This window comes from Eretmochelys imbricata, chromosome 3, assembly GCF_965152235.1.
Source record: "Eretmochelys imbricata isolate rEreImb1 chromosome 3, rEreImb1.hap1, whole genome shotgun sequence".
Taxonomy (NCBI): domain Eukaryota; kingdom Metazoa; phylum Chordata; order Testudines; family Cheloniidae; genus Eretmochelys; species Eretmochelys imbricata.
In genome coordinates this window covers 66,343,115-66,368,517 of record NC_135574.1, presented here as the reverse complement: position 1 = coordinate 66,368,517, position 25,403 = coordinate 66,343,115, and the positions used below count along the sequence as shown (strand labels likewise).

The 25,403-nt window shown below is 40.7% G+C and overlaps 1 protein-coding gene across 1 annotated transcript in view; it reads right to left on the bottom strand.

Moving 5' to 3' along the window:
* The window catches only part of LOC144262368 (serine/threonine-protein kinase MARK1-like), a 42,764-nt gene extending 17,631 nt beyond the window's left edge, over positions 1 to 25,133 (bottom strand). The window contains exons 1-6 of the mRNA XM_077812129.1: positions 24,882 to 25,133; positions 23,512 to 23,804; positions 18,337 to 18,392; positions 10,135 to 10,273; positions 4,731 to 4,858; positions 1,162 to 1,297 (exon numbers count right to left, since the gene is read on the bottom strand). Coding sequence (XP_077668255.1) covers positions 1,162 to 1,297; positions 4,731 to 4,858; positions 10,135 to 10,273; positions 18,337 to 18,392; positions 23,512 to 23,804; positions 24,882 to 25,133 — 1,004 coding nt within the window. The remainder of the gene's footprint in view (positions 1 to 1,161; positions 1,298 to 4,730; positions 4,859 to 10,134; positions 10,274 to 18,336; positions 18,393 to 23,511; positions 23,805 to 24,881) is intronic.
* Between the last annotated feature and the right edge of the window lie 270 nt (positions 25,134 to 25,403).

The window sequence follows — 25,403 nt, the reverse complement described above, 5'->3', positions numbered from 1 at the left end:
TTAATGATCTGTCATGATCTCGTTTATTTGTTTGTTTGTTTTGTTTTTTGGTCCTCAACATAGGAATCTGGGAGGAAGTAATAAGGAGAAAATCTGTATGTGGAAAAGGATGGGAAGTTCTGAGGAGGTTGCAAGATCTCAAGGGGTAAATAAAAGATCTTAGGGAAGTTGGAGAGCATTTTTATACATAAAATTACTCAGTAAAGCTACAATTATAAATCACTTTCAAATAGACATGTAAGTATTTTCTTAAGCAGATTGAATGAATTTGGAGGGGGCACTATAGAAATGTCTAGATATCTGATTTAAAAAATTCCAAAGCTTATTTTCCAAACATTTTTATAGTATTACAGGAAACAGGGACAAAGTCAGTGCAGCTGGTTTGAGCCCCACCATAAAGGAACTGCAGGTCAGATTTCTGTATCTGTTTCGTGGGTGCAAACCCACTGACTTCTACAGAATTGGGTCCAAACATCTTCCCTAAATCAAATGATTCTTAGTTAGAAATAATAAAAGCTCCATCACTGAAATTGGATATTTTAGAAGAGCATGAAAATACTAGTATGAAACACTAATTAATAAATCTGTGAAGGTGGAGAATTCATGTATAAAGTGTCATATTACCTCTTCAGAGACAGACAGTTAAGAAATAATAAGACAGTGGGCCAAATTTTATCCTCAGAGTGGGAGATGTGTGTGCATATATGAGAGAAAACAACTGGCCTGAAAAGGCAGTGTTTGGTGGTGTCTTGCATCTGTTTGCACACTTCTGCTGTTTAATAGGTGCAGTGATTTGACTGGGAAAACATGAACTACAGTAGAGCCTGATTTTGCAGATATGGGAGAATAGTATCAATGTAGCAAATTCAGTATAAGTTTATTCAAAATCTCTCAGATGGGAATATACTATGTAATTCTGTAGTGAGGAAATAACTGGGATCAAACAATCTAGAAATTTAATGTCACCAATGAAACATATCCAGAAAAAAATTAATGCAATATATGCACATAGCAACAAATGCATTTTGTTATGTAAAGCAGATCTAAATTCATGAAGGATAAAGTAAAATTTTACTAATTATTGGTAGTACTGGGATTAGCTAAAGCCTCTGAAACTCCACGGAGCAGATACAAGTAAATGGAAGAGAGATTTGAAATTACCTATTTTTATATGTAATAGAATTCAGTGGTTTCCTGATGAATACTTCATTCAGCCATTTGTCTTTCATTGCGTCTTTAACAGCAGGCCGCTTAGCAGGATCAGGCTCAAGTAAGGAATGCATGAAGTGCACAGCTCCTGTACAGAAATTCAGATGAAATGGCTTGACCTCTCTAGTAGTGTCTGTTTATTCACACAGTGTGAAGTTACTCATGTGCAGAGGCACAAAGTCAGCCCTATTCTGAGGATCTGGGGCATGGTCAGGTATTTAAGTGGGTTATAAGCAGAGCTGCCTGGAAAAAAGATTTTCCTGTCCCTTGAAAATTTTTGAGATGGCAAAATTTTTTCCCATCCCAGATCAGGATGAAAAGTCAAAATCTTGAAATTTTTTGCAGACCAGTGATCCAAAAATTTTTCAGATTGGGTGGTCAATCAAAATGTTTCTTTTTGATAATTTTGAAACGTTTTATTTCAATTTCAACCTTTTAAATATTTTAAAACTTTTCTAGTATATTTACTAAAATTTTGAAACAAAAAGTCATGTTGAACTTACAAAACTTTTAGTTTTGAAAATGTCAAAACTATTTGACAATTTCAAAACTTTCCAAAATTTTTCAAATCAGGAGATTCATCAGAACTGAGCCATGAACAGTTTGAGTTTTGATGAACTGGCATTTTCCTTCAAAAAAATTTTTTTTTTGTCCAAAAATTTCTGACCAGCTCTAATTATAAATCTTGGGCTGATCCTCTGCTCAGTAGTAATTTCACTCACACAGTAAAGCTAATCTCTCTGACAAGATTTATTGTTTTGTGTGCTTTTGGCACATTTTAGCACTCATGAAAGAGAGCAACTAATAATTTGGCTTCAGCCATTTGTAACTCGCACAGATGAAGTACATGTAAATATCCCTGTCTGTAAATAGTTCTGCTAATGGAACTCAGTCTCCTCTTTAATACTGCTAATATTCCAGTTTTGACACATTCCTGAGCAAAAAATGCTAAATGGGGAGTTTTAGAAGTGGAAAAAAATGTTAGATGAAGATTAGACTAGGACCATAATATTTATTTCATCTGTGACCTACCGTAGAAGAACTCAGGTCTTCAAATATGAAAACCTCATTCATTACTTCCCTGACATGTCTAACCTTCAACTAGGAAGATTATCAATTAGGACAACTGAAATTTTCACACAGTCCCACTAACAATAGCTTTTAATGGAGAAAACTAGAGGATGAGATAATATACTTCCTGTTAATCAGCCCCTTTATGATGATTAAATGATATAAGAAAGCATTACAAATCATAAATATGTATGGTATTTATCCCATCAACATTCTTTGGAAGCAATCATCTACCTTATCATGTTTCAGAGTAACAGCCGTGTTAGTCTGTATTCGCAAAAAGAAAAGGAGTACTTGTGGCACCTTAGAGACTAACCAATTTATTTGAGCATAAGCTTTTGTGAGCTACAGCTCACTTCATCGGATGCATACTGTGGAAACTGCAGAAGACATTATATACACAGAGACCATGAAACAATACCTCCTCCCACCCCACTCTCCTGCTGGTAATAGCTTATCTAAAGTGATCACTCTCCTTACAATAAGAAAAGGAGTACTTGTGGCACCTTAGAGACTAACCAATTTATTTGAGCATGAGCTTTCGTGAGCTACAGCAAGTTCCGATGAAGTGAGCTGTAGCTCACGAAAGCTCATGCTCAAATAAATTGGTTAGTCTCTAAGGTGCCACAAGTACTCCTTTTCTTTTTGCGAATACAGACTAACACGGCTGTTACTCTGAAACCTCTCCTTACAATGTGTATGATAATCAAGTTGGGCCATTTCCAGCACAAATCCAGGTTTTCTCACCCTCCGCCCCCCCTACCCCCCAAACTCACTCTCCTGCTGGTAATAGCCCATCCAAAGTGACCACTCTCTTTACAATGTGTATGATAATCAAGTTGGATTTGTGCTGGAAATGGCCCAACTTGATTATCATACACATTGTAAAGAGAGTGGTCACTTTGGATGGGCTATTACCAGCAGGAGAGTGAGTTTGGGGCGGAGGGTGAGAAAACCTGGATTTGTGCTGGAAATGGCCCAACTTGATTATCATACACATTGTAAGGAGAGTGATCACTTTAGATAAGCTATTACCAGCAGGAGAGTGGGGTGGGAGGAGGTATTGTTTCATGGTCTCTATGTATATAATGTCTTCTGCAGTTCCCACAGTATGCATCCGATGAAGTGAGCTGTAGCTCACAAAAGCTTATGCTCAAATAAATTGGTTAGTCTCTAAGGTGCCACAAGTACTCCTTTTCTTTTTACCTTATCATGTTATTTCAACATTGTAATTCTGAACTAGATCTAGACAGATTCAATGAGCTGGAATTCTTCACTGCATCTACACATCTGTACAGAGTTTGAGCTCAGTCAGATTCTACTCATCATGACCCCATGCAAAGTTAAAGTTATGCAGCAGGGGAAAACTTTAATATATGCCAGTGGTGAACTGGGCAAAGCAGAGTCTTGCTCTACTGTGTCTCCTGCCCCTCACACCCTTCTCTTGACACGCATTGAAACCAATGGAGTTACACTCATAAAATTGCTGTGAGAAAACAACCCAAACCTGTAATGTGCAAGTCAGATGATGCTAAAATGTTATCAGTCCAACTGGAAGGAGAATGTAAACTAAAACCAGAGCTACTGAATAAAAGAATTGTCGAAAATCTAATGCCAGTGAAAATAAATTTTGGACTTCTAGCCCCAAATTCGTATTCACCAATATTATCTCTGGCTTTTAAAGACTAAGGCCAAATCCAGAGCTAGTGATTATGATAACTGCCTTTTGAGAATTGGGCCTAAAAGTCTCCATTGACTCTGCCTTGCTAATGAAGGTGATAACTAGAGCTGGTATAAATATTTTGAGTTTCAATTTTTTTAAATGAAAAACAGGGATAGATTTTTCACAAAAAGTTCTGTTGTCAACCAGGTGTAATAATAAGTTTGAACTTTGAAGAGTTATGCTTAGAGCAAAAAGTGAGGGAGCTCTTTCACACCACTTATCAAAGGTTTTCACAGCTCTGCTTTTGTGTGTATTGAACAGATGGCTTCCTAAACTGGCACACAGCCCACTAAACAAAACCCTATGGGTTTGAATCTCATTTGCACTTAAGGCTACTTTACATCAGTCTGGCAGCATTAAGGGTCCTTAAAGTGAGTGTAATTTTTATGTCCACTCTAACTTTCTTTAGTGTAAATGAGAATTGAGCTCTGTGATCTCTCAAGAATAGGCAACAATGTTATCGTCTCTCTCATCTCTGAGGCAAGATTGAGACAGTCTAGATAGCGTGTGATCTTGTCTGTAATAAACAGAACGAAGAAAATGGAAAAGGTGGGTCTTGTACACCATGGGAATATGATCACATTACCTCCTGACAACCTGGATGCTAAACAAGGTATTCATGCTGTTTTCCTTAATGTGAGGTTGTTACATTAACTTGGCTACTGAGGTTAAAAAGGTTATCTTATCTATACTATATATCTATATATATAAAATAAGAGTGGGTTACCAGAAGAGATACTGGATGGAATGGGACTGATCTCACCATTGACCATCTTTTGATGTAGTTGCTTGATGTTGAATGGTTCCACAATGAAGGGCAGTGTGCCAGTTAGCATAGCAAATGTGCTAACCCCTCTGTTAAGGAAGAACACAATAAATACGTCAGAGCTACAGATAACTGTGGTAAATACAGGGAACAAAATCCATGGTTTAGGTTTCTGAGTCTTGTCTTTTGACATCATGAGCAGGCTGAAAATCATCTCTAAGTAGTAATACACATTGAATCACCAAATGAAATTATTTTCTCTATGTGAATGCCATTTAGCGTTAGAAAAGCATCCTACAGTGTAGACAGTAAAAGAATAAATTGTGGGTGGATGGGAATATTAATCTGTTTGAGTGGAAGATGCGGGATGAATAGTATTGGAAGTGGAAGTCTGCTATTTGTTCACAAAATAAGAACAGCACATACAGTGACCGTGCACCATTCTTAGCCCATCCAAACCAAAGGCTTTGGCTTTGACATGGATGGCCACCCAACAGGGGGTAAGATGATCATTCAGTCCTTGGAGAATTTGCAGAGACTGCCAATCTAGGTGTTAGTTAGCACCTGTTGTCATTAGCAAATTTCATTAAAGGTCACAGATTCAGTGTGGGTAAATACCCACACCTCTGAATGCTTATCCAACTCTCTTCAGTTTTCAAACTTGGTCTGAATGTCTCATGTGAACAGTCCATTTCACACTATTCATGGCACTTCCTGAACTGGTTGGGTCAGAAATACCACAACATCAGCCTGGTATTCTGTCATTCCTGCTTCCAACTGGACCAGAAATGACCAAAGACTGTTAAAATGAAAAATCTGGTCAAACTTTATTGACCTGGAAATAGGCTTGATTCACTTCAAATTTCAGGCACTTCTTATTTTGTTTGAGCTGGTATACTTATTATTGCAGATAATTTTGATGATGATACATGTGATGCAGACAACTGTATTTGAAGACCACTGTCTTTTCTGCAATCACACCAAAGAATGGGATGGGATGGGTGACATCTTCTGCTAGTTACTAGCTTGGACCAAAATTGAATCAGCCACCTCAAAATGAAAATCTTTATTATCCTCATTATCCAATCTTTTGATACATCCAGTCCTTGAATGTAATATTTCCCCAAAGTGTCCTGGTTAAGCTTTCAGCCAGAGTAATATTGAGTAGGGGGGTGTTGGTGAGTGTGTATAATATTGCAGTGAAACAGCATTGATGTTCAAATTGATTGAATTAGTGGCATCCAAAATTCTAGATACACAGTATAATCTCATTGAAAATGGATTAAATTTAGCTGGACTGAAAGTAAAAGAGGGTCCTTAAATATTTTCTGATAGTTGGAAAGAACACATGTTGTGCAAATGGATGTGTAATGGCATATAACATTAAGTTCATTTGTCTTTTCAACATTGTGAACACTTCCTTTGCCACACACTTTAAATTGCTGTTGGTGATATACAAGAGTGGTGCCTTTATGACTGGCAATAGTTTTTTTCATCAGCTTACTGGATGTGAAATCCCCAATGTAGGAGAATTTGGGAGTGGGTGGGAGCTACAACTGTAATATCTTTTAAAAACTATATATATAAATATACATTTATATATATATAAAGTAATATAAATATATATATATAAATGTATATCTATATAAAGTAATGCACAAAATGTAGTTACTTAACAACAATGTATTTAACATTTGTAGCTGGAAACTGACTATACATTATGCTTGAAAATTTATGGTCTATAACAGACTGCTGCTCTTCCGTCTTGCTGAAATATCTGGCTCCATTTGAATATAGCAGCTGTTTTCTTAATTCAGCTGATGTATGAAAGCTAATAATTTTTCAGTCCTCCAAAGAAGTTTAAATTCTGATGCACAAAAACCATTTATGGTCAAAGCTAGCACTGGTGTTTCCTCAGTGGAATCCTAGTTGTATTACTGTTCAATCTGATTTGGTTGGCTGAACGTGATTTTGGATTAATTCAAGTCTTTGTTTCTGGTGACCAACATTACCTATCAATCAGTCTCTATAAAGTCAGCACTTTTACACAACCTAGTTGGTATACTTATTTCATGATAGTTGAACTGAGATAGAAATAACATCATGAGAGTTAAAATTTCACTCTGTCAAAGCTCTTTTTCCATGCTGAAGGTCTCAGCAATAACAAATCAAGTTGTAAATTAATTTTTTATGTCTTAAACACAGAAAAATGTCTAAATTAAATACCAAAGGCCACATATAAGTTTTATACAACTCTTTGTGTGTGACTCATTGACAGAATGACATCAGTAAATAGCTTTAAGGTTACTATTTTGCAGACATTTTGCAGACATCTCAAACATGAACTAAGCTAAATCAGGTTTCAGTTGCTGACAGCATTCTCTCAGCCAAATTAAGCTTTGTAACTCCTTTGTAAACTTAGAGTAGCACTCTTGAAGTCAATGGCAATACTTCAGATTTTTACTGATGTAACTCAATAAAATTTGTTCCTCTGTGCTTAACTGTCTATATCCTGTATGTTTGTGGGAGAGCAGGAAGGGAGAGATGTAAAGAGTCATGATTAGGCCACAAAATACTGTTATATGGTATGTCCTCTACAACAGTTCTCAAGAACAAATGTGCAGTTAGTGTATGCTATAAAGTCAGTACTATGAAGGTCTAGCTTACACTCTTGGTCACCTGCAGATATGTAGCTTGACAGGGAACTGTCTGCTTACATACATTTTTATACATCAGTTATCTCCAAAGTGTCCAGCAATTCAAATCCAAATGATCACTCAGGGACATCGGGTGGACTTGGTAGCATCCTGGTGGACTTTAAGTCCAAAAGCCAAAGAATAGATGTGTTTTTATATGTATTGTAACATGTAATGTCTGTCTCTGTCTGTCTATGATTAATACCTGTGTGTTTGTATATGCACATATACATATCTGGGGGAATTCTGCGCCACCGCACACATGCATAATTTTTTTCAGCAGAAAATAACTTCTGTTGAAAGTTGCTGCAGTTCCGCCTTTTGACCACCAGGGGCCACTGTAGCACTAGAACAGAGCAAAAAGAAAAGGAGGACTTGTGGCACCTTAGAGACTAACACATTTATTTGAGCATAAGCTTTCCTGAGCTACAGCTCACTTCACCTGGTGGGAACAGTGCCAGCTGCTGATAGGGAAGGGAAGAGGTTGCCTGCCCAGCGCCTGTGGGACCAGGTCAGGAAACAGGGGATATGGAGGGACAGACAGCGTGAGGCTGGGGTGGAGGTGGGGGTCACAGACTGACGTTCATAAGGGCTATTGCGGGAGGACAGATTGGGGCAGGGGCTGAATGGGAGTGGAGGCACTAGCCCACATGGGGATGGGGGCAGTGGGTGCAGGGCCACATGGGGGAATGGGAATGGCTGAGTGGGGGAACAGAGACACATGGGGACAGGGAAGGGGGTGAAGGGACACATGCGGTTGGGGTTGGGGGATGGCTGAGGGGGCACAGAGACACATGGGGATGCAGGGAGGGAGTGCAGGGCCAGATGAGGTTGGGGTTGGAGGATGGCTGAGTGGGAGCATAGTGACACGTGGGGATGGGGGAGAGGGTGCCGGGACACATGGGGATGAGGGGAGTGAGTGTCTGAGTGGGGGTGTAAGGACACATGGGGGCATAGGGACACATGGGGACAGGGCAGATGTGCCTGACTGAATGGGAGAGGCTAGGGGTCAGCCAGGGTCTGCATACAGGAGGCTCCCTAACAATCCCTTCCTCCCCGCCCAGAAAAGCTCCCCTGTTTGATATTTCTCCCACCCACACCCAACAACCCTCCAGGTTCACTCCTAGATTCCTTCCCTCTTCCTCAGCTCCTCTGTTACCCCGGACTCCCCCAAGCCTTTGCACTGTTTCGGGGGGGTGAGAGGGGAGGAGGGGCAGCAGAAAATATGGTTCTGTATTGTAGTTTAAATGAATTATTCAGAGTTCTGTATTTATATGCCTAGCAAGGAATCTGTTTGAAAAAAAACATTTGCTGAATATTTATCATTGTCTGTATTGTTACTAACTGACATACTTGCTGACAGGTATTTTGAAATAAATTACCAAAATTATGGAAACTCGTGTGATTATATTGTGTTATTTTGACAAACAAAATAATGCAAAATTTTGCAGAATTTTTAATTTTTTGGCGCAGAATTCCCCCAGGAATAATATAATATATGCACAGGTAAATAAATTAATTCAGAGAAATCCTGTGGCCTGTGTTATACTGGAGGTTGGATTACAAGATCACCAATGGTTCCTTCTGGCCTTAGTCTATACACTTTTGACTTGGGTCCATTTTCCATTATTTTTTGTGATTTTTCTTGCTGAAAATTGGGTTTCTGGTAAATGAAAAGCTTAGAAAATGTTTTTTAATAAAAATATTGATAAAGAATGTTCGAAAAATTTGTGAAAAATGAAAAAAGTTGATTAACGCTGACAATTTCCCACACAAAGTCATTTTCAGCAACAAAAAACCCTTTCTGTTTGAAAGTTATTTCTGTATGAGTTATTCCACTGACTTCAGTGAAATATTCACAGTGCACAAAGTTAAGCACATGCATAAGTGTCTGCATGATTGAGGCCTAAAAGTAGCATAATGTCATAATGGCTAGAGGTAACAAAAGAAAGGGAGCAGGAAAGAGAATGGAAGACAAGCGCTATCTCAGTGTGATCATGAAGTTGGTTTGATAGTTATGCATGTATCAGAATGGGGTTTTTGTAGTGGTCATCTTTGGTTGAAATGGAGATGAGTGATAGGAAGGGGATGAACCTGTGAGAACAAAAGCCTGGGGAAGGATCAAAAGTTGGGGAGAAATAGAGTGAGGACAGTGGGTGGAATCTTGATCCTATAGAAGTCAATGGGATTTTTGCTTTCAGTGCGGCCAGGAGTTCAACCTATTTCTTATATATACTGTGGCCTGGTCTACACTACAGAGTTAGGCTGAGAGGAAAGAGGCCTTAACCAGTTACTTCATAGTAGCCAAGGCAGGAATACATGGGTCTCAGCTCTGTATTAGCTCTTGGTTCACCTATCTCCACCAAATGGCAACACTGCTCCACTCTCCTGGCCATTACTGACATATCAGCAAGGCACCATGACTAAAGATAGAGATTCAAGTATTAGACCATGGAATTGAACCATAGAGACTAACAGAGCAATATTATCCTATGCTCTTCCCTGGAGTGCTAGTTGGGGTATCCCTCAGGGTTCAGTCCTCTCATGTATCTCCTCATTTTCCCTGTTGCTGCCCCAAAGCACAAGTGCCACCAAATCCTGTATTATCAGAGTCTAAATCATTCAATTTCATAACTTTCTGATGAGTATTTTTTTATAAATCTACTTACATGGACCAGACATCCACCTTTGGGCCATATTTCTTATGAGCTAGGAGTTCTGGGGCAGCATAGGCTGGGCTTCCACACTGGGTGTTCAACAGCTCCTGAGAGAGACCCTCAAACTTCATAGTATTGCTCAGTCCAAAATCTGCCGGATTCACAAAAACAAAGAATTTGTAGTCTCCTCTGGGACTTATTTATCCTTAACATTTGGCCAAAGACAGGGAAAAAGGTACAAAAAACCAAAACACTGAAACAAGCAATGTTATGAAGGAGGTGACTAGGTATTATTCCCAGTTTCCTTTATTTATTTTTTAGCATTTATAATTAATATTGTAACTTTGTTCTTAGAATACAGTATTGCACTGATTGCTGAATGTGCTCGAAATCTGTAAATAGAATAAACATTCTGCACTTAGGGCTTGTGCACTTATACCACTGCAACTTCCTTAAGTTAGAATATGAATTTAAACCAATCTAGTTAAATGGATGCCAAAGACTGTGGGCAATCTTAGTTCAGTCTAAGTGGCCTATTTCACTTTAGTTAAAGTGGATTAGTGTGATGGTTCCAGGGTGAGCTGTACCTTTGATGCCTCTCCCTCCCCTGTCTCCCGTCAACACCCTTTCAAAGCAACGGGTCTGTACGTCTCTCAGGGTTGATTTTCACAATTCAGCCCACTCTTACAGTGGAACTCCAGGTCATACTACCCCTGTTTAACACTCTATTATCTCAGCAGGCCCAAATGGCCTGCTGTCAACTTCCCTCGAGGAGTCTGGGACCTGTATAAACATGTAGTGTTCAAGACCAGATTGTTAAATAATACTTTGTTTTGATCTATCCATAAGAACAGAACAGGGAAGAAATAGCAAAACAATGAAAGCCTAAACTTTTCTCTGTTTTCTTCTCTAAACTTGGCATACCTCTCAAATGGGTAGACCCAATAAGCCTGGGCACGTCACCACACCCATTCCCCCAGGGCTAAGTGACAGCCTGCTCCTCTGCAGACACTTTTTCCCCTATGTGCTCAGAGGGGCTGTTTATAACCATTTTAAAGCTCTTTGTTTAAGAATTCCCATCTGAATCTCCCTGAGGGCACAAGACAGGGTCTTACTGCTTCCCATCCACAGGATAAGCCAGATACCTGATTCCACATGAGGGGAAGTAAATTCCAAAGGAATGAACTCCTATATTGTCTGGTTGAGTACCAGCCATTGGGGCTATCTACAACCATTGAGTTTGGTTTCTGCATGCCAAAGTTAACTAAGGCTTTATCTACACTAGCGACTGCACAAGTGTCCACACATGTGGCTGTGCTCTAACCCCCTGTTGTGCACATCTAAACTCCAGAAACTTGTCTGAAGGTGAGTACAGGGCGAGTAAGCTAGCACATGCCTTGGGCTGTGGCATGGACCCAGACCCATATGCAGTGTGGACGGGGGCAAAGGGCATGTACCAGGTCTCCAGTTTCGATAGTCCTCCATCCCTGTTTCCATAATATAATGAACCCTTTTCTGCCTGACCCTTACCAGCCTAAAAAAGTCCCTGTCCCCCTGTTTTCACCAACAGTACTGAGGTGCACTGACGACATCAGAACAGTTTTCTGCTGCACTGTTTTGATCTGAAAAAGGGAACATGGATCCTGCTCCAAGAGCAGCTGCTAGGCCTGTTGACCACACCCAGGTGCTGATCAATGTGTGGTCTGAGCACACTGTCCTCCACAACTTTGCCTGGAGTGACAGGAACATATGCCTGTACTGGGAAGTGTCATGGAGGCTAGGGAAGGTGAGCATTGAACAGACACCAGCCCCATGCCGGCAAACCACTTGAGGCTCCTGTGCAGAAGGTCAAAAGACTTAAACAGTCATTCCTGGAGGGCTACGAAGAGCTGGCCCATGTGCTGTCAAGGGCTCCTACTATAGACCTTGAAGTGGCTTATGACCCCTGCTCCTCAACCCCATTGGTCTCATTGTCTGATAGGATGCTGATGAGGGCCAGAGTGAGGAGGCAGCAGGGACTCTGGAGAAACCCCAGAGGATGAAGAGCATGTGATTCTGGACCTCTACCTGGAGGCGGAAGGCCCCCTGACAACTCAAGGAGAACTCCAAGCAGAAGCAGGAACCAGAACCCAAGGCTGGTAACTTACAATGGATCCCCACCCTGCCTAGCAATATTCCCTCTTCCTCTGGTGCTACATTCCTGATTTTAAGCCCAGACCATCCTCCACTTCAACCCTTAAATGGTCCTGAGCAAGACACAGCTATAAATCAATGATTTTATTGATTTCTGATTAACTACTAAAGCAATTGGCAGATGCTATAAAACAGATTATTAATGTACAATCATTGTGCCCCTGTGTCTGTGCGTTTCTTGGACAACAATCAGGCAGTGATGGGCCTGGTGTCATGTAGACTGGAGGAAGGGAGTGGACAGGTGGAAAGGTCCTGGTAAAGAACATATAGTTGTTTGTCTAAAGTTAGTAACCGTTGTCTTTTGTCCCTTGGAAGATTATACAGTTTCAGCGCTTCAACCCTTGTTTTCCCAATCTTATCATCCCCTTACAAATTGGAGCCACACAGAACAGTGGGTGGGTAGAGCTGGAGAGGGGTTAGGTCCAGCAAGAGGAAGGAAACACTTTGCTTGTCTGAGGAAGTTAGTCAAAGCCTTCTTTTGTTCCTTGGAAGATTACAGAATTTTCTCATTCTTGTCCCTGGTTTTGGGCCTCTCTCCACACAGAACCGTGCTGCACAAGCCAAGGGAAACAGGTGTGAGAAGGAAGTGTGGGGTGGGGTCTAGTGGTTGCATAAACACAGTGTGGTGTCCCTTTGCTGTGAAAAGGTGAGGGTCTTGTGGTGCTGATCAGAAGTGGTAGGGAAGGAAATAAGGTTGTGGTGTGTTTCTTTCCCCCATTAGCCCTTTCACCATTGCTAGGCAGACATGGGAAAGATTTTCCGATGATGCTGGGGGTGAGATGAGTGGAGTGCATGGGCAGTTTCCATGGTTCACATCTCGTATTGCATGGAAACTCTGTATGCTAGCTGAGTATATAGTCAATTTCCAGTGAAGTGCCTCCTAGTCCTGTAAGCATATTTCAGGAAACGTCTGGTGTAGCAGAAACTCCAGCTGGGTCTTGACATTCAACAGCAGTGCAAATCTGCTTGGTCTACCTTCATAGCTGACTAAACCCCTCCATTCAGCAGTAAGTAGAGGGATGACCATCAGCAGAAACATCTCTTTGGCATAGATTACTGGATCTCCCCCACAGGACTGGAAAGCCACCCCTCTTCTATTCTGGTACCTTGAAAACTGCAGTGTTCTTCAAATGTTAGCCAGCCTTTAAAGAAGAAATTGCAAACTGGTAACATAGCTCCTGGAAGGAACTGCCCCTCTTCCCCTCCTCCCCTTGAGACACTATGAAAATTTAAAATTTTTTAAAAACATGACTACATGTTTCTTACCATTAGTAGCCTCTTCTCCTTTCTCATGGGCTGCAAAAGTCTGAGAATCAAGGATAGTCACATTCCTGGAATGCTGAAAAGTATAAAAATTGTGGCCTTCTACAGCAAAGTTATGTTATGTGGGGGGATTTCTTGCCTTCCTCCAAGGGAGAAAAATGTATAATGCTGCACTTGTCTTTGAATGGCAGGACCTGTGGTTCCCAAGAAGGAAACCAGTCTGCTAACCAGCAGGAGCAGTGCCCAGAGACAGCAGAGGCAGACAGAGAAGGACCTTGGAGGAGCTGCTCATTGGAATGGACGGGAGGAATCAGGAACAACGGGAGTTCCTCAGGGCATGGGAGGATCAGGCTCTTCAGCAGAAAGAGGTACTGATAACTGATTCATGGAGCAGGAGGCACACCTTAGGTATGGGAGCACATCCAAAAGAAAAGGCAGCATTCCCTTACGGAGAGGCTGATAGACCTGGTGGCCAAACATGTTCAGGGTGCACCTGCTGCCGTGGCCACTATACCTGTCTATGTACTGCTGCCACCACAACCACCTCCTCCTCTGGCTGCCATCCAGCATGCTGCTGAGGCAGAGGACTCCTCCCCGCGAGTTACTGGAAGGAGCCTGCAGGACTTCTGAGACCACACCTTCCACTGGAACTGAAAACCTCTTGCAAGGGAACCCTCCTGAGCATCCAGGAAGGGAATGAAGAGCCTGCAGGAATCTCTGAAGCCCATCAAGTGCCCAGCCCCCAACCATACACAGGAGACATCCCTGTTTGTCCCCAAGAGCAATTTTCCCCAGTTGTTCCCTGCCTGTCAGGGGAGGAGGAGGGCAAGGAGACAGGTGCAGAGACATTAACATTTGCCCGTTGTACCTGGTTTCAGTCCCATTATGTTTTATTGGTTTCCATTTCCTTTAAAAATATTTCAATTACACATTCTATAGTACTTTGAATCAATGTTATAATTTCCTTGACACGTATGTGGGCTCCACTTCCTAAATATGATGAGCATACAATGTTTTCAGATTTGAGACTGGGCCCTGCAATTCACAGCACATGAACTGGAAAGGTGTAACTGTCTGGTGCCATCATACTGCAAACAGTTTTCTGTCCATCCCTACCCCTCACCTTCAGATTAAGAAATATCTGAAGTCCCAAGGGTCCTCAGGAGGGATGTGGAAAATGTGTTGTTAAGTGCTTAGAGAAAGCACCGCTAGTTGTAAAAGCAGCAGAACTCAGAACACAGAGATGGGATAGATAAACATCTTTATGGCTTAGGTCACAGGCTGAAAAATGAAAAACAATTAAAGTAACAACACAGGCATCTGCCACTATCCAATGATTAAATCCTCCCCCCCCGCCCCCGCATCTTGATCCATTTTAACCTTGGGATTAGTGCTCCATGACAGCCACTCTTAAAAAAATGTTGATAAGATCCTTAAGCGATTGCGCGCTCCTGATAACAGGTCTGTAAACAAGTATGAACATTTAAGACAACAGCATTGCACAATGACTGCATTACAACTGCCACCCTTCACAGCGCAAACCCAGTCCTAAGGTGTTAATCCAGTTGAGATGCCTGTTATAATTGCCTGCAATGGGTGAATAGTCACAGAAATGAATGTCTAATGGCCATCAACTACAGGGGAACAAAAACCCGCACAAAGCTATGAAGCCCCACAAGTATGTGCCAATGGTCCCTCGTGTTTTTTACAGCAGCTGTACAGGGTGTGAAGTTGTCCCTTGGCACAGGCAAATGTCATCCTCTGTTTCCCTGCTGTGCCAAAATTTGTGCACATCTGGCATCCCTGATTCCCTTGCCCACTGGAAACCAGGACTGGTATGCATGTGTGTGGGATCCAGCTGCCTGTACTGAATTTGTAAACCAGACTTGTCCTGTGCCCACTCGGGATGGAAGCGCTCCCTTTTATCTTCACAAACATGGAATGTGCAACAGCTGACGATTAGGTGAACAGTTTTGGCCACATTGGCATCCAGTCAGCTGTGTAGACAGTGCCAACAAGATTTCAGCCTACCAAATGTGCACCTCACAACTATTCTGGATCTACTGATTTTGTAATTGAATTCCCTTTTTCCATGGAACCATACTTCATGTTGGGATATGGTTTCATGAGGCAAGTTAGGAGCTGGTATGCGTGGTTCCCCCAAAATAACAGTTGGCACAGACATAGCATGGAGAACCATATGGCTTCTGGGGAATAAAGTCCCATCTTCCCCCTTCAAGTTCAATATCAATCACCTGAACACCTTGGTGTCATGAATCTTTCCCATGTTTCACACGTTGGTATTCATGCATATGTCTTTGTGGACTACTAAGCCTTACAGAATGAGTGAATAATTTTTGGTTCACATACTCATCCTTTTTGATGGGCAAAGTATTGGGATGTGGGTGCCATCAATGGCCCCTGTACAGTTTGGAAAGTCCATCTTTTGAAATCCAGGGATTATGTTTGGAACTTTGCTTACGGTAGCCACCCGTGGGTAAATCACAGTATTAGTTGCCTCGCAAACTTGCAGAACCACAACTCCAGCAGTGGACTTTCCAATCCCCAGAGTGGTTTGCAATTGACCATTAGCTGTCTGGTGTTGCCAGCTTCTGTAGGGCAGTAGTCACCTGTTATGGCTTCCCTTTATTGAGTGTTCTGGTGCTGGAGGTTTGGTGCAAGCTTCTCACACAGCTCCGTAAAGGTCTGTTGTCATTTGGAAATTCTGAATTCCAGGTCATCCCATTGTTTCCAAAACAATGTAATCCAACCAACTGTGCTGTTGGTTGGATTACATTGTATCAGAAGGGATGGCCAACCCATTGGCATACTGTAGCAATACCGTAGCATACTGTAGCATTCACTGTATCTGTTCCATGGGAGCCAAACTGGATTGTCATTGACCCTCAAGGTCAGCCATCTTTGTCATGTTAGAAAGTTCTGCCCAAAGTCCATCTGGCATCTCGCCATAAACATTTGTCCTGCACTAAGGAGCAGGAGTAGAACCACGTCATCATTCCATTGATGCATGTCTTCCACCCAGTTTGGCAGGAGAGAATGGTGAGCAGGAACCACCACTGGCAAATGTGTGAACGGCTGGGATAGTAGCAACAACACACAGCAAAGTGGTTCCTAGAGCATCTCCTTCTGATGCATAGAATCCTGTGATACCACCCATGAAATGGTAGTGCTAATGTTGCATAACAACTGCGGCAGTGTGGATGTGTGTATGCAGCGTTATATCCGTGTTCAGCACAGTATATGTGGACACTCGGCATGGGTATAGGGAACATGCGCAAGCATGTACATGGTCTAGTAACCGAGTATGCACACCTAAGACTGATTTAACTGTTAGCTATTTTTTTAGCTGGCAACACAATAATCACCAAACCCACAATGATATATATCTAACAGCTATAAAATAAATACAGATTTCGCCCACATTCTTTACAATTAGGAACAGATTTAACTAAACCTAAATAACCCATGCTTAAAGTCGAAATAAGAGTCCACATAGCCTTTTGGATCAGTTTAATTTTATCTCAATAAAAGCCAAGTATAGCTATGCTAGTGTAAAGGTACCTCTATGCTACGGAGACTATACTGGCATAGCTATGGCTTGACTCTTGACCCTGATATGGCTCTGACCCCTGACTTCAGTTCTGGAATCCAAAGCTCCTGCCACTAATCCTGCCTACCTTTATTCAGGATCCTGACAACAGCGGTGTGTGTGAAGTTCTTGCCAAGAGGGGGCCTCTCAGTTGTTGTCCAGTGTTTTGACTTTTGCTTTTTTAAAAAAGTAAATCTCTAGCTGTTATATATGGAAAGAAAATCTTGACAATGTGGCCCAAGTGTAACTGATGAAACAATGTCTTAATGAGCCCGAGTTCTTAATGAGCCTAAAACAATAGCTCTGAGTATTAACTGTCCCAGTCATTTCAATGGGTGCTGGCTCAGGTCAAAGGATGAAACATTAAATGTCAGCATTGTTATCTATTGCACTGCTTATCAAACCACATAAGAAAGGAGTGGAAGTGTTGTATTCTGAAGAGCTATGTAGCATGGGTAGGCAGGAAAGAGGGTTGTGAAGGACTAGCTTTGGGTGGGCCAGATGTGCCTGTTTGGTTTCCTTTTTCTGATGGGAGTTAAGCTTTCAAAAGTGTAGGAAACCTGTGCTACGCAAAGGCAATTTTGTCTGCAGAATTCTATGAGGTTTCTGTAAAATAAATAAATGCCTTTCTGAGCTGTGTTAACTGCTTGGTGCTAATTTCCCCAATTTAACAGTAGTTTGCCTCAATTTTTAGCACTCTAGCAAAACTTCAGTTAGTGACAGAAACAGTTTTCTTTTCAAAAGGTTTAATGATAAGGGGTCCGATTGAGGGCATTAGTCCATAGAAGCCTTTGGAGTTGTATCAGTTTAGTATAAAGTTTATTTGCTTGTGTCTGTAATTCACCTCTGCTTTTCCACATAAGAGATCTATAATTCTTAAATTGTTTCTTGCCCCTACAACACACAACAAAAGAAAACTGAATCCTATGCAAAAATACTCTTCTCTGCGTATTTTAAAAATAAATTGAATAAATTCACAAATACAGTGTAAAGGCACACTTGGGCAAAGATTGTTCCAATCACCAACTCACCCACAAAGTTTGTAGTTTAATCAATAGTTGACAGTTCATGTAGCTTTCTATGACTATCAAGGCCAGTAACCAGAATCATCAACCTTCTATGTTTTTTTATGGATGACATGCACCTACCAACGATTTTGATGTTGTTGTTTTCATCCAGAAGAAAATTCTCAATTTTCAGATCCCTAGGCAAATCAAGACAGAAAGCAAACTTTAAGATGTATTTTGAAACTTAACATTTATATGCTAATTCTTAGCAGACATTTTTAAACAAAAGTTTCAGTACAATAACGGTAGTACCACACAGCTCAGAATGCACAATTATAACAGGATCCTGCAGTTTCAGTTAGTAGAATGGAAACTTTCATGAAATTACTGAATATCTTACTGAATATTTTTAATGAATACTCATTTTAAAAATCATCTATTCTGTTAATATCTTTGGGTTAAGTCAATACCATTTAATTATTATTTTGCATACTATAGTGGTACACTATTTACTAAATCACTGCATAGCAATTCTTCAGGGCTTCAAAACTTCAAGGAAAATGTCTAAAATATAGCTGTTGATTTTCCTGTTGCATTACTTCAGTTTTTGTCTTTTTATATCTTTGCAAAAATATACTTTGAGTATAGAACATTCAGATTTGCACTTCAAGTTTATGGAGAATTGAGTATATTTTCTCTGTTGCATTAAAGAGGTGATTATATTGCAGGTGCTTTTGATGTGAGTAATTTAATTGTGTTCAGGAAGTATAAAAGAAAGGAGGTAAATTGAGAAGTGAGCTCTGTTTACGTGTGAAGGAGAATAGTCGGGTCAAAGAAAGGCAGAAATAGGGACACTGTAGATGGAACCATCCTTGCAATAATGTTCACATAGACAGGATTAGCCAAAGTCAACTCCTTATAGCAAACAGTGATTACTAGGTCAAAATTCTAGGTGAGATACTATAAACTGGCTTAGCTGAACACGTGCTTATTATGGGAATGTTTGATATCCTGACAAAAAACCTAAGAACTAGAACCTGGCTTCCGCTCTGGTGGTGCCAAATGGCTTGAAAGTTGCCCAAAAGGGGTAGCCAAGGGTTTTCCATAGCACAGGGGAATCCTCAGCCGGTGTAATCTTGATATTGGGAGCATGTCCAGAGCCTCTTATGCTCCTGTGATCCCTGCTGGCATAAGAGATCCTTGGACACCATTGCAAGCTGGTGTAGTTTAGAGCAGTACTCGGCTGTCCTAAAGTATGCTGGGGTCAGGGATGGCAGAAGTGGGATGGAGAACAAGCAGCTCCTTTGAAATGCCTCCCCTCAGTTGCAACCAGCACTTACTGGAGGCAGCTAAGGACTCAAGTTGAGACAAGACTTAAGGAGGGATGGAGACTGGGAGGAGAGAATGGGGCAGGGTGGGGAATTATATAATACTATAGCAGTTGCACAGGGTAGTAATGCAAATATCTTGAGATTAATCCAGTGTTTTGTGTGGTTTTATATGTGTGCATACTCATTGTTTATAGGTCTCAGGAAAGTTATGAGTGAAGTGCTGATTCAGATGCACAATAGAAATATTAGAGATAAGGGAAAGCAAAATAACAATCAAAATAGGGAAAAGGATTCCTGATGATCAATATTCCTTATTTTAATACTAGAAGTGGTCAAGAAATGGATCAATATTTAGTTAAATATGTGACAAACTCAATAGAAAATGTTATTTGTCCCAAGGTATATTATAGAGTTAAGTCAAGGGTGTCCTAGTGCCATTCCTAGGTAAAACAATTGATAACCAAGCTCCAACATGTGACTTGTGCCAATGTCATGGCTACTTTGCAGTCAAGTTTAAAACCAGGATATAGCATGGAGGTGACCTTAGGAGCACTAAAAGATGACCTCGTAGCAACAGATAGGGGTTTCATCTCCAATGCTAACACTATTTGGGTTTTCTGCAGCTACTGACACAATTGACCACAATGTACTGATGAGCCTTTTGTAACTGGAGTAGACTGTGCAGGCATATGATGGCTCTAGCCATTCCTCTCTAATAGGACCCAGAGGGTGGTTTGGCACCTGCTCCTCCTTACTCAAAACTCACCTGCAGAATTCCACAGGGATCTGCTCTGTCCCTACCACTCCCTTCAATATCTCCATAAGATAGAGCGGTAGAGGGACACCTCTGACTCCATGGCCAATAGCGCACTGACATTCAGCTGTATAGCCTCTTCTCCACAGAAGCAACCAACACCATCACAAGGGCTGCCTTGAAGAGGTCAGCACTTGGATGAAGAGCAGCAGGCTCAAATCTGAGTTGGTTATTGGTACAAAGGAGGAAACTCTTTGAAGGACAAGCTAGGTCACTGTCCACCTCTTCCATCAAAGATATCTGCTCCCAACCTCCTCCTTTCATTAAAGTGATGCAAAGGAAGCCCTGGGGTCCTGATCAACTCAGTACTTGGGCTAGAAAACCAAGCAGCATCAGTGATGAAAAATTCCTTTTTCAAAGCCCAATTTGCTAGGAAACGTTGCCCATTCTTCTCAGATGAGGATTTGTCCACAGTGATCTGTCATGTCCAGTAGGGCATGGCTGAAACTCAGGGCTTTGGGTATTTATGATTTTGCTTTCATTCCACTTTAAAAATAAAGTAAATTTACCAAAATTTTCTAGTGAACCAGTGACCCTGAAAAATTTTGTTTCAGAAAACCAAAATATGGTGTTCCTGAAATGAAATTTGAAATTGACATTGTTGTCATTCACTGAATATCAGTCATGAAAGGACAAGAATGTCAATTTCACGAGTGCCCTAGTTCTGTTAGAAAATTTCCAATCAGCTGTAATTGCCAGACTTCCATAAAATTTCAATGCATTAGTGTTAAAGCACTGTATCTGGAGCTGAAAGCAGAAACAATTCAGAGGCTCCATTCAGAATGCAGCAATCCAGCACTTCAACAGGACAGGTTCTGCGAATTCATCAGCTCTGTGATCCAATCCCTCCAGTAGCTCTGAATCTGCTTGTGTTATGAGTTCAAAGCCTTAGTCCTGAATTTCAATTTCAGCAGGTCAGGAGCCAACTGTATCAGTGACTATTTCTATACCTGTGACTCAGCAAGGCAACTGTCTTCCTCTGGGACAATGCAGCTGACAAAACATAGGAGAGGCAGAGGTAAATTGTTTTCAATCCACAGGTTTGCCTATGGAAAGAACTTCCAGAGGAGCTGAGACTAGTCAGCATCTGACTACTTTCAGGGTGTGCTGCAAAATGTCTCTATGACAAAGCCTTCCCAACAAAATCACATTAATGGGGAAGAAGGAAAGCAGGGGAAGAAAACAAACAATGTCCCTTCCCATTACATACAACTGGGGGATGTTCTCATGGGAAGAATTTAAACACTGTTGTTGGGATTGTTAGCTAATATCACACATATATTTAGAAGGCTTTGTATTCAAAGCACTTATGCTAACTACGAACCAAACTGCCAGCATGCTTTGCACTCATGCCAAGCTTATAGTGAATTGTGTGTAACCTCTGTCTGTGCATGGAGAAATAATGTGTAATATGAACAGTGTGCTAAGATAATTGGGATAACTGGTACAAAGTCTTGGTGACCTTCAAAATTATTAAAATCTAGATAAGATTTTAGAAATAATTGGTAAAGGTGTTCTTTGACTAGATAAGATGCTAGACCAATCGGTAGCGGTGGGGGAACTAGGTGTGGTGGGAATGCTGCTGCACCCCCTGGCTTGAAGGAGTAATAACAAATACATGGTTTCCATCATCAGCACCCCTACTATAAAAATTGTTCCAGCACCTCTGCTAATTGGTCATGAAGTTCTGCATACCCTGAAAAATAGGTATGAAAATCAGATAAGAAAAATGATGAAAAATTTGTGCTAACTGGTGAATTTTCTTTATTGTTATTAGCAACCTGTGTATAAGTATACCCTGAAGGGAGCTGATATTCGGTGGAACCGATTCGAGCTATGGAGTTGCAACCCAGATTGGTATGTATTGCCTGTCTGTACCGTGCAGCTCTATCTTTGATTAATTAAATCTTTGATTAATAATAAGCTGAGCTATTTGAGTTCTTGAACAATAATCTAAATCCAACTCTATGTTGGTGGGCACTAAAGAAAAACCCTAAAATAGATTAGCTAGGAACCCACAAAGGCAGTGAGGTCAGGCTGGGATAGTCGGTGAGGTTTCTGTTAGGACACTTTACTTCTTATAATATCTAAGTCATGTTTTTATTTTGTAATTTTATTCAGTTAATTCTTTAGTATTTGAGCAAAAAGATTGGTACAAAGCCACGGATACAGGCAGATATTTACTGTTGGATTACCAGAAAGCAGAACACTCCACACAAAGCACTTGGAAGAGAGTTAATGTACTACCTGCTAGATGAATATTTAATACTGCTTGCTGGCTATTGTTAAGTTACTATAAGTATGATTAAGTGTGAGGGTGGCTAGAGCTTTATATATGGGTGCTTTTATTATTATTTAAAGCTATAATAAATTACAAATTATTTACAAAAATACAGAAAACGTGAAAGATCACTGCACAAGGCGGGAAGGAGGCATAATGCATGCTCTCAGTCCATTGTGCCCTCTACACACCCCATGATTCACAGCCTGGGGTAGGAGAGCAGCCTCCGTAGAATGGCTCCCTATCCATGAAAGTGGATGACACATAGGTAGAGCCTTGACTTTGATTCCACAACTCATCAATGAGCTTTGCTAAGACAGCATGGAAAGGTAAACAATCTGTCACTATTCTAGAGCAATGTCCCACTGCTTGCTCCCTGGAGCAAGTGGGGAACAAGAAAATGAACTGTGACTCTGAGTCGCAATTTGTTCCCTGGTCTGCCTTGCAGACAACACAATAATCTGCTGCCCCTTACTCAGGTCAGATTAAGTCACAATGGATCTTATCACAACTAAACCAGTGTTTAAAAATATATTGAGTTATTTTTATTTGGTGTGATAACACTTTGACCCAAATTAATTCCAAAATAACCAAAATAACCAAACTTTCAAGTTAGTTCCTTAACCTACATTATAAAATTCGTCCTCTGCCCTGGCCCTGGAATTCTCCACTTATCATAAACACTTTATTAGAAAGGATTGAAAAAATGGGGGTAGGGATTGTGTGAAAATATTGAGATGAAAAATTGAAAAATGTTGATCTTCTCTGGAGTTGACATTATCATTATCATTAGGGCAGGTGAAATAAATAATTTCCATAAAGAAAAATACTACCCATACTGGAATTATTGATTTTTTCACTTTTATTTGAAAGGGGGGAAAGAACCCTACCTGTGGACAATCCCATGGCGATGCAGATGTTCAACTGCAGACATGATCTGCCTGGTATATTCCCTTACTTCCCTTTCTTCCAGTTTCTTTTTGTCACAGATTCTGTCCATGAGGTCTCCACCTAGGCATAGTTCCATCACCATGTAATAGGATTTTTCAGTCTCCAAAGTCTCATATAGCTGAACAATATTAGGATGCTTAATCATCTGGTGTATCCGGGGCTCCCGCTTCATATTTTTTAAAACGTAGGAATCCTGCTTGGCTTTTTTCTTGTCAATGACTTTTATGGCTACCTAAATTGTAGAATATATGCAAATTGGCAACACCCATTTCAACTTGAGCAGCATAGATCTATTTTCAAAATGCTTGGGGAATAAGTTTACTTTAGTGAACTCCTGATTATTTAGACTGATCATGACAATTTGATGATGCAGACAGGATGCATTTCCAGAGTGAAGCATAAGCTTTCTGTCTCCCTCAAGAGTCAAAATCTGCCATCTGATATCCACATCATATCTATATCTGTATCTCCGTATAGCCCACTGATTATAGTAGGTAAGGTGCGCATGTAAAACACACCTAAAGACAAAAAATAAATATTTTCCTTTAAATGAACTGTATACTGGAAAGTGGCCAATGTGTTCTTTTTCTAACATGCTGCCTTAGGGCCTGATCCAAAACCCACCAAAGGCAAAAGAAAGACTCCCTTTGGCATTAGCTGCCTTGGATCAGTCCCTTTAGAAGATTATTCAAACAGAATAAAACTAAATGTCATAAATAAATAAATATCACATGTTGTTTAGAGCCATTCAAAAATAAAGTAGACAACAAATACAAATTTAATAGTACATCATACAGCTCCATAAAGAAGACTTGTGGCACATATTTTTGTATTTTAGCTGGGGAAAATATATATTAACTAACTACATCCTGTCACCTAAGATATTGCTGTTGCAGTGGGTAGTTTCAATAAGCATTTCTCCATAGCTTTAAGGATCAAATACAGGATACTAGTTAACTCAGGCAGGATTACTGGAGAAAATAGATTTGAGGTTGTAATTATGCCACTATCCTTTTCCTCTTTCAACAGATGATGGCTTTGCTGTCAGAACTAGCTCAATGTCCAGTTCCATCTACATGAAAACAATTATACAAATTTACATTCACATGTATGACTGGCTTTTAAGTGAACAGTAAACTATTTCTGAAGCCAGACAGGTTCAGTTTTAAGACATAGGGTGGTAGTTCACTGAGTGACTGTGGTTTGTGGGATTAAAAACAATCATCTGAATTCCTAATTGCACTAATCTCATAGGATGCAGTGAGATTAGTGGCAATTATTAGTTAAATTTACTCCATTATGAGTTTACCTTCTCCCCTGTGGGGATGTGTAGTCCCTCCATCACCTTGGCAAAGGAACCTTTGTTGATCATTTTGCCCACCAGGTAAGTCCCAACTTGTTTGGTGTGAGGAAAATTCTTTCCAGGCTCTTGGGGAATCTTGCTAAAACAAGAAGGTATCTGCACATCCCTGCTGTTTTTCTCCCATTCTGGTAATGTCCCTTCGAGGTTGCTGGTGTCTGTTGTTATGCCATCCAAAGTTGCTTTGATTGCTGTAGGCATCCTTGGGAGGGTCAGATTTACTGACCCCACTCTCTAAACAGTGCTGCCTTCCAGGTGTAGCCTGTGATTAATAACAAAGATGAGCATTAAATCTGTACATCCCATTGACCATCCAGTATCTAATCCTTTCCCTCGAGACTTTCTTTTCATCACTGATCTCTACCCCCCAGGCATTCAGATCTGCTCAAGCAGAACCAAGATGCAGATTATTAACCTAACCTGATACATGATGTCAATTAATGCCCCAGCGTTGCCAGCTCTGATGACACA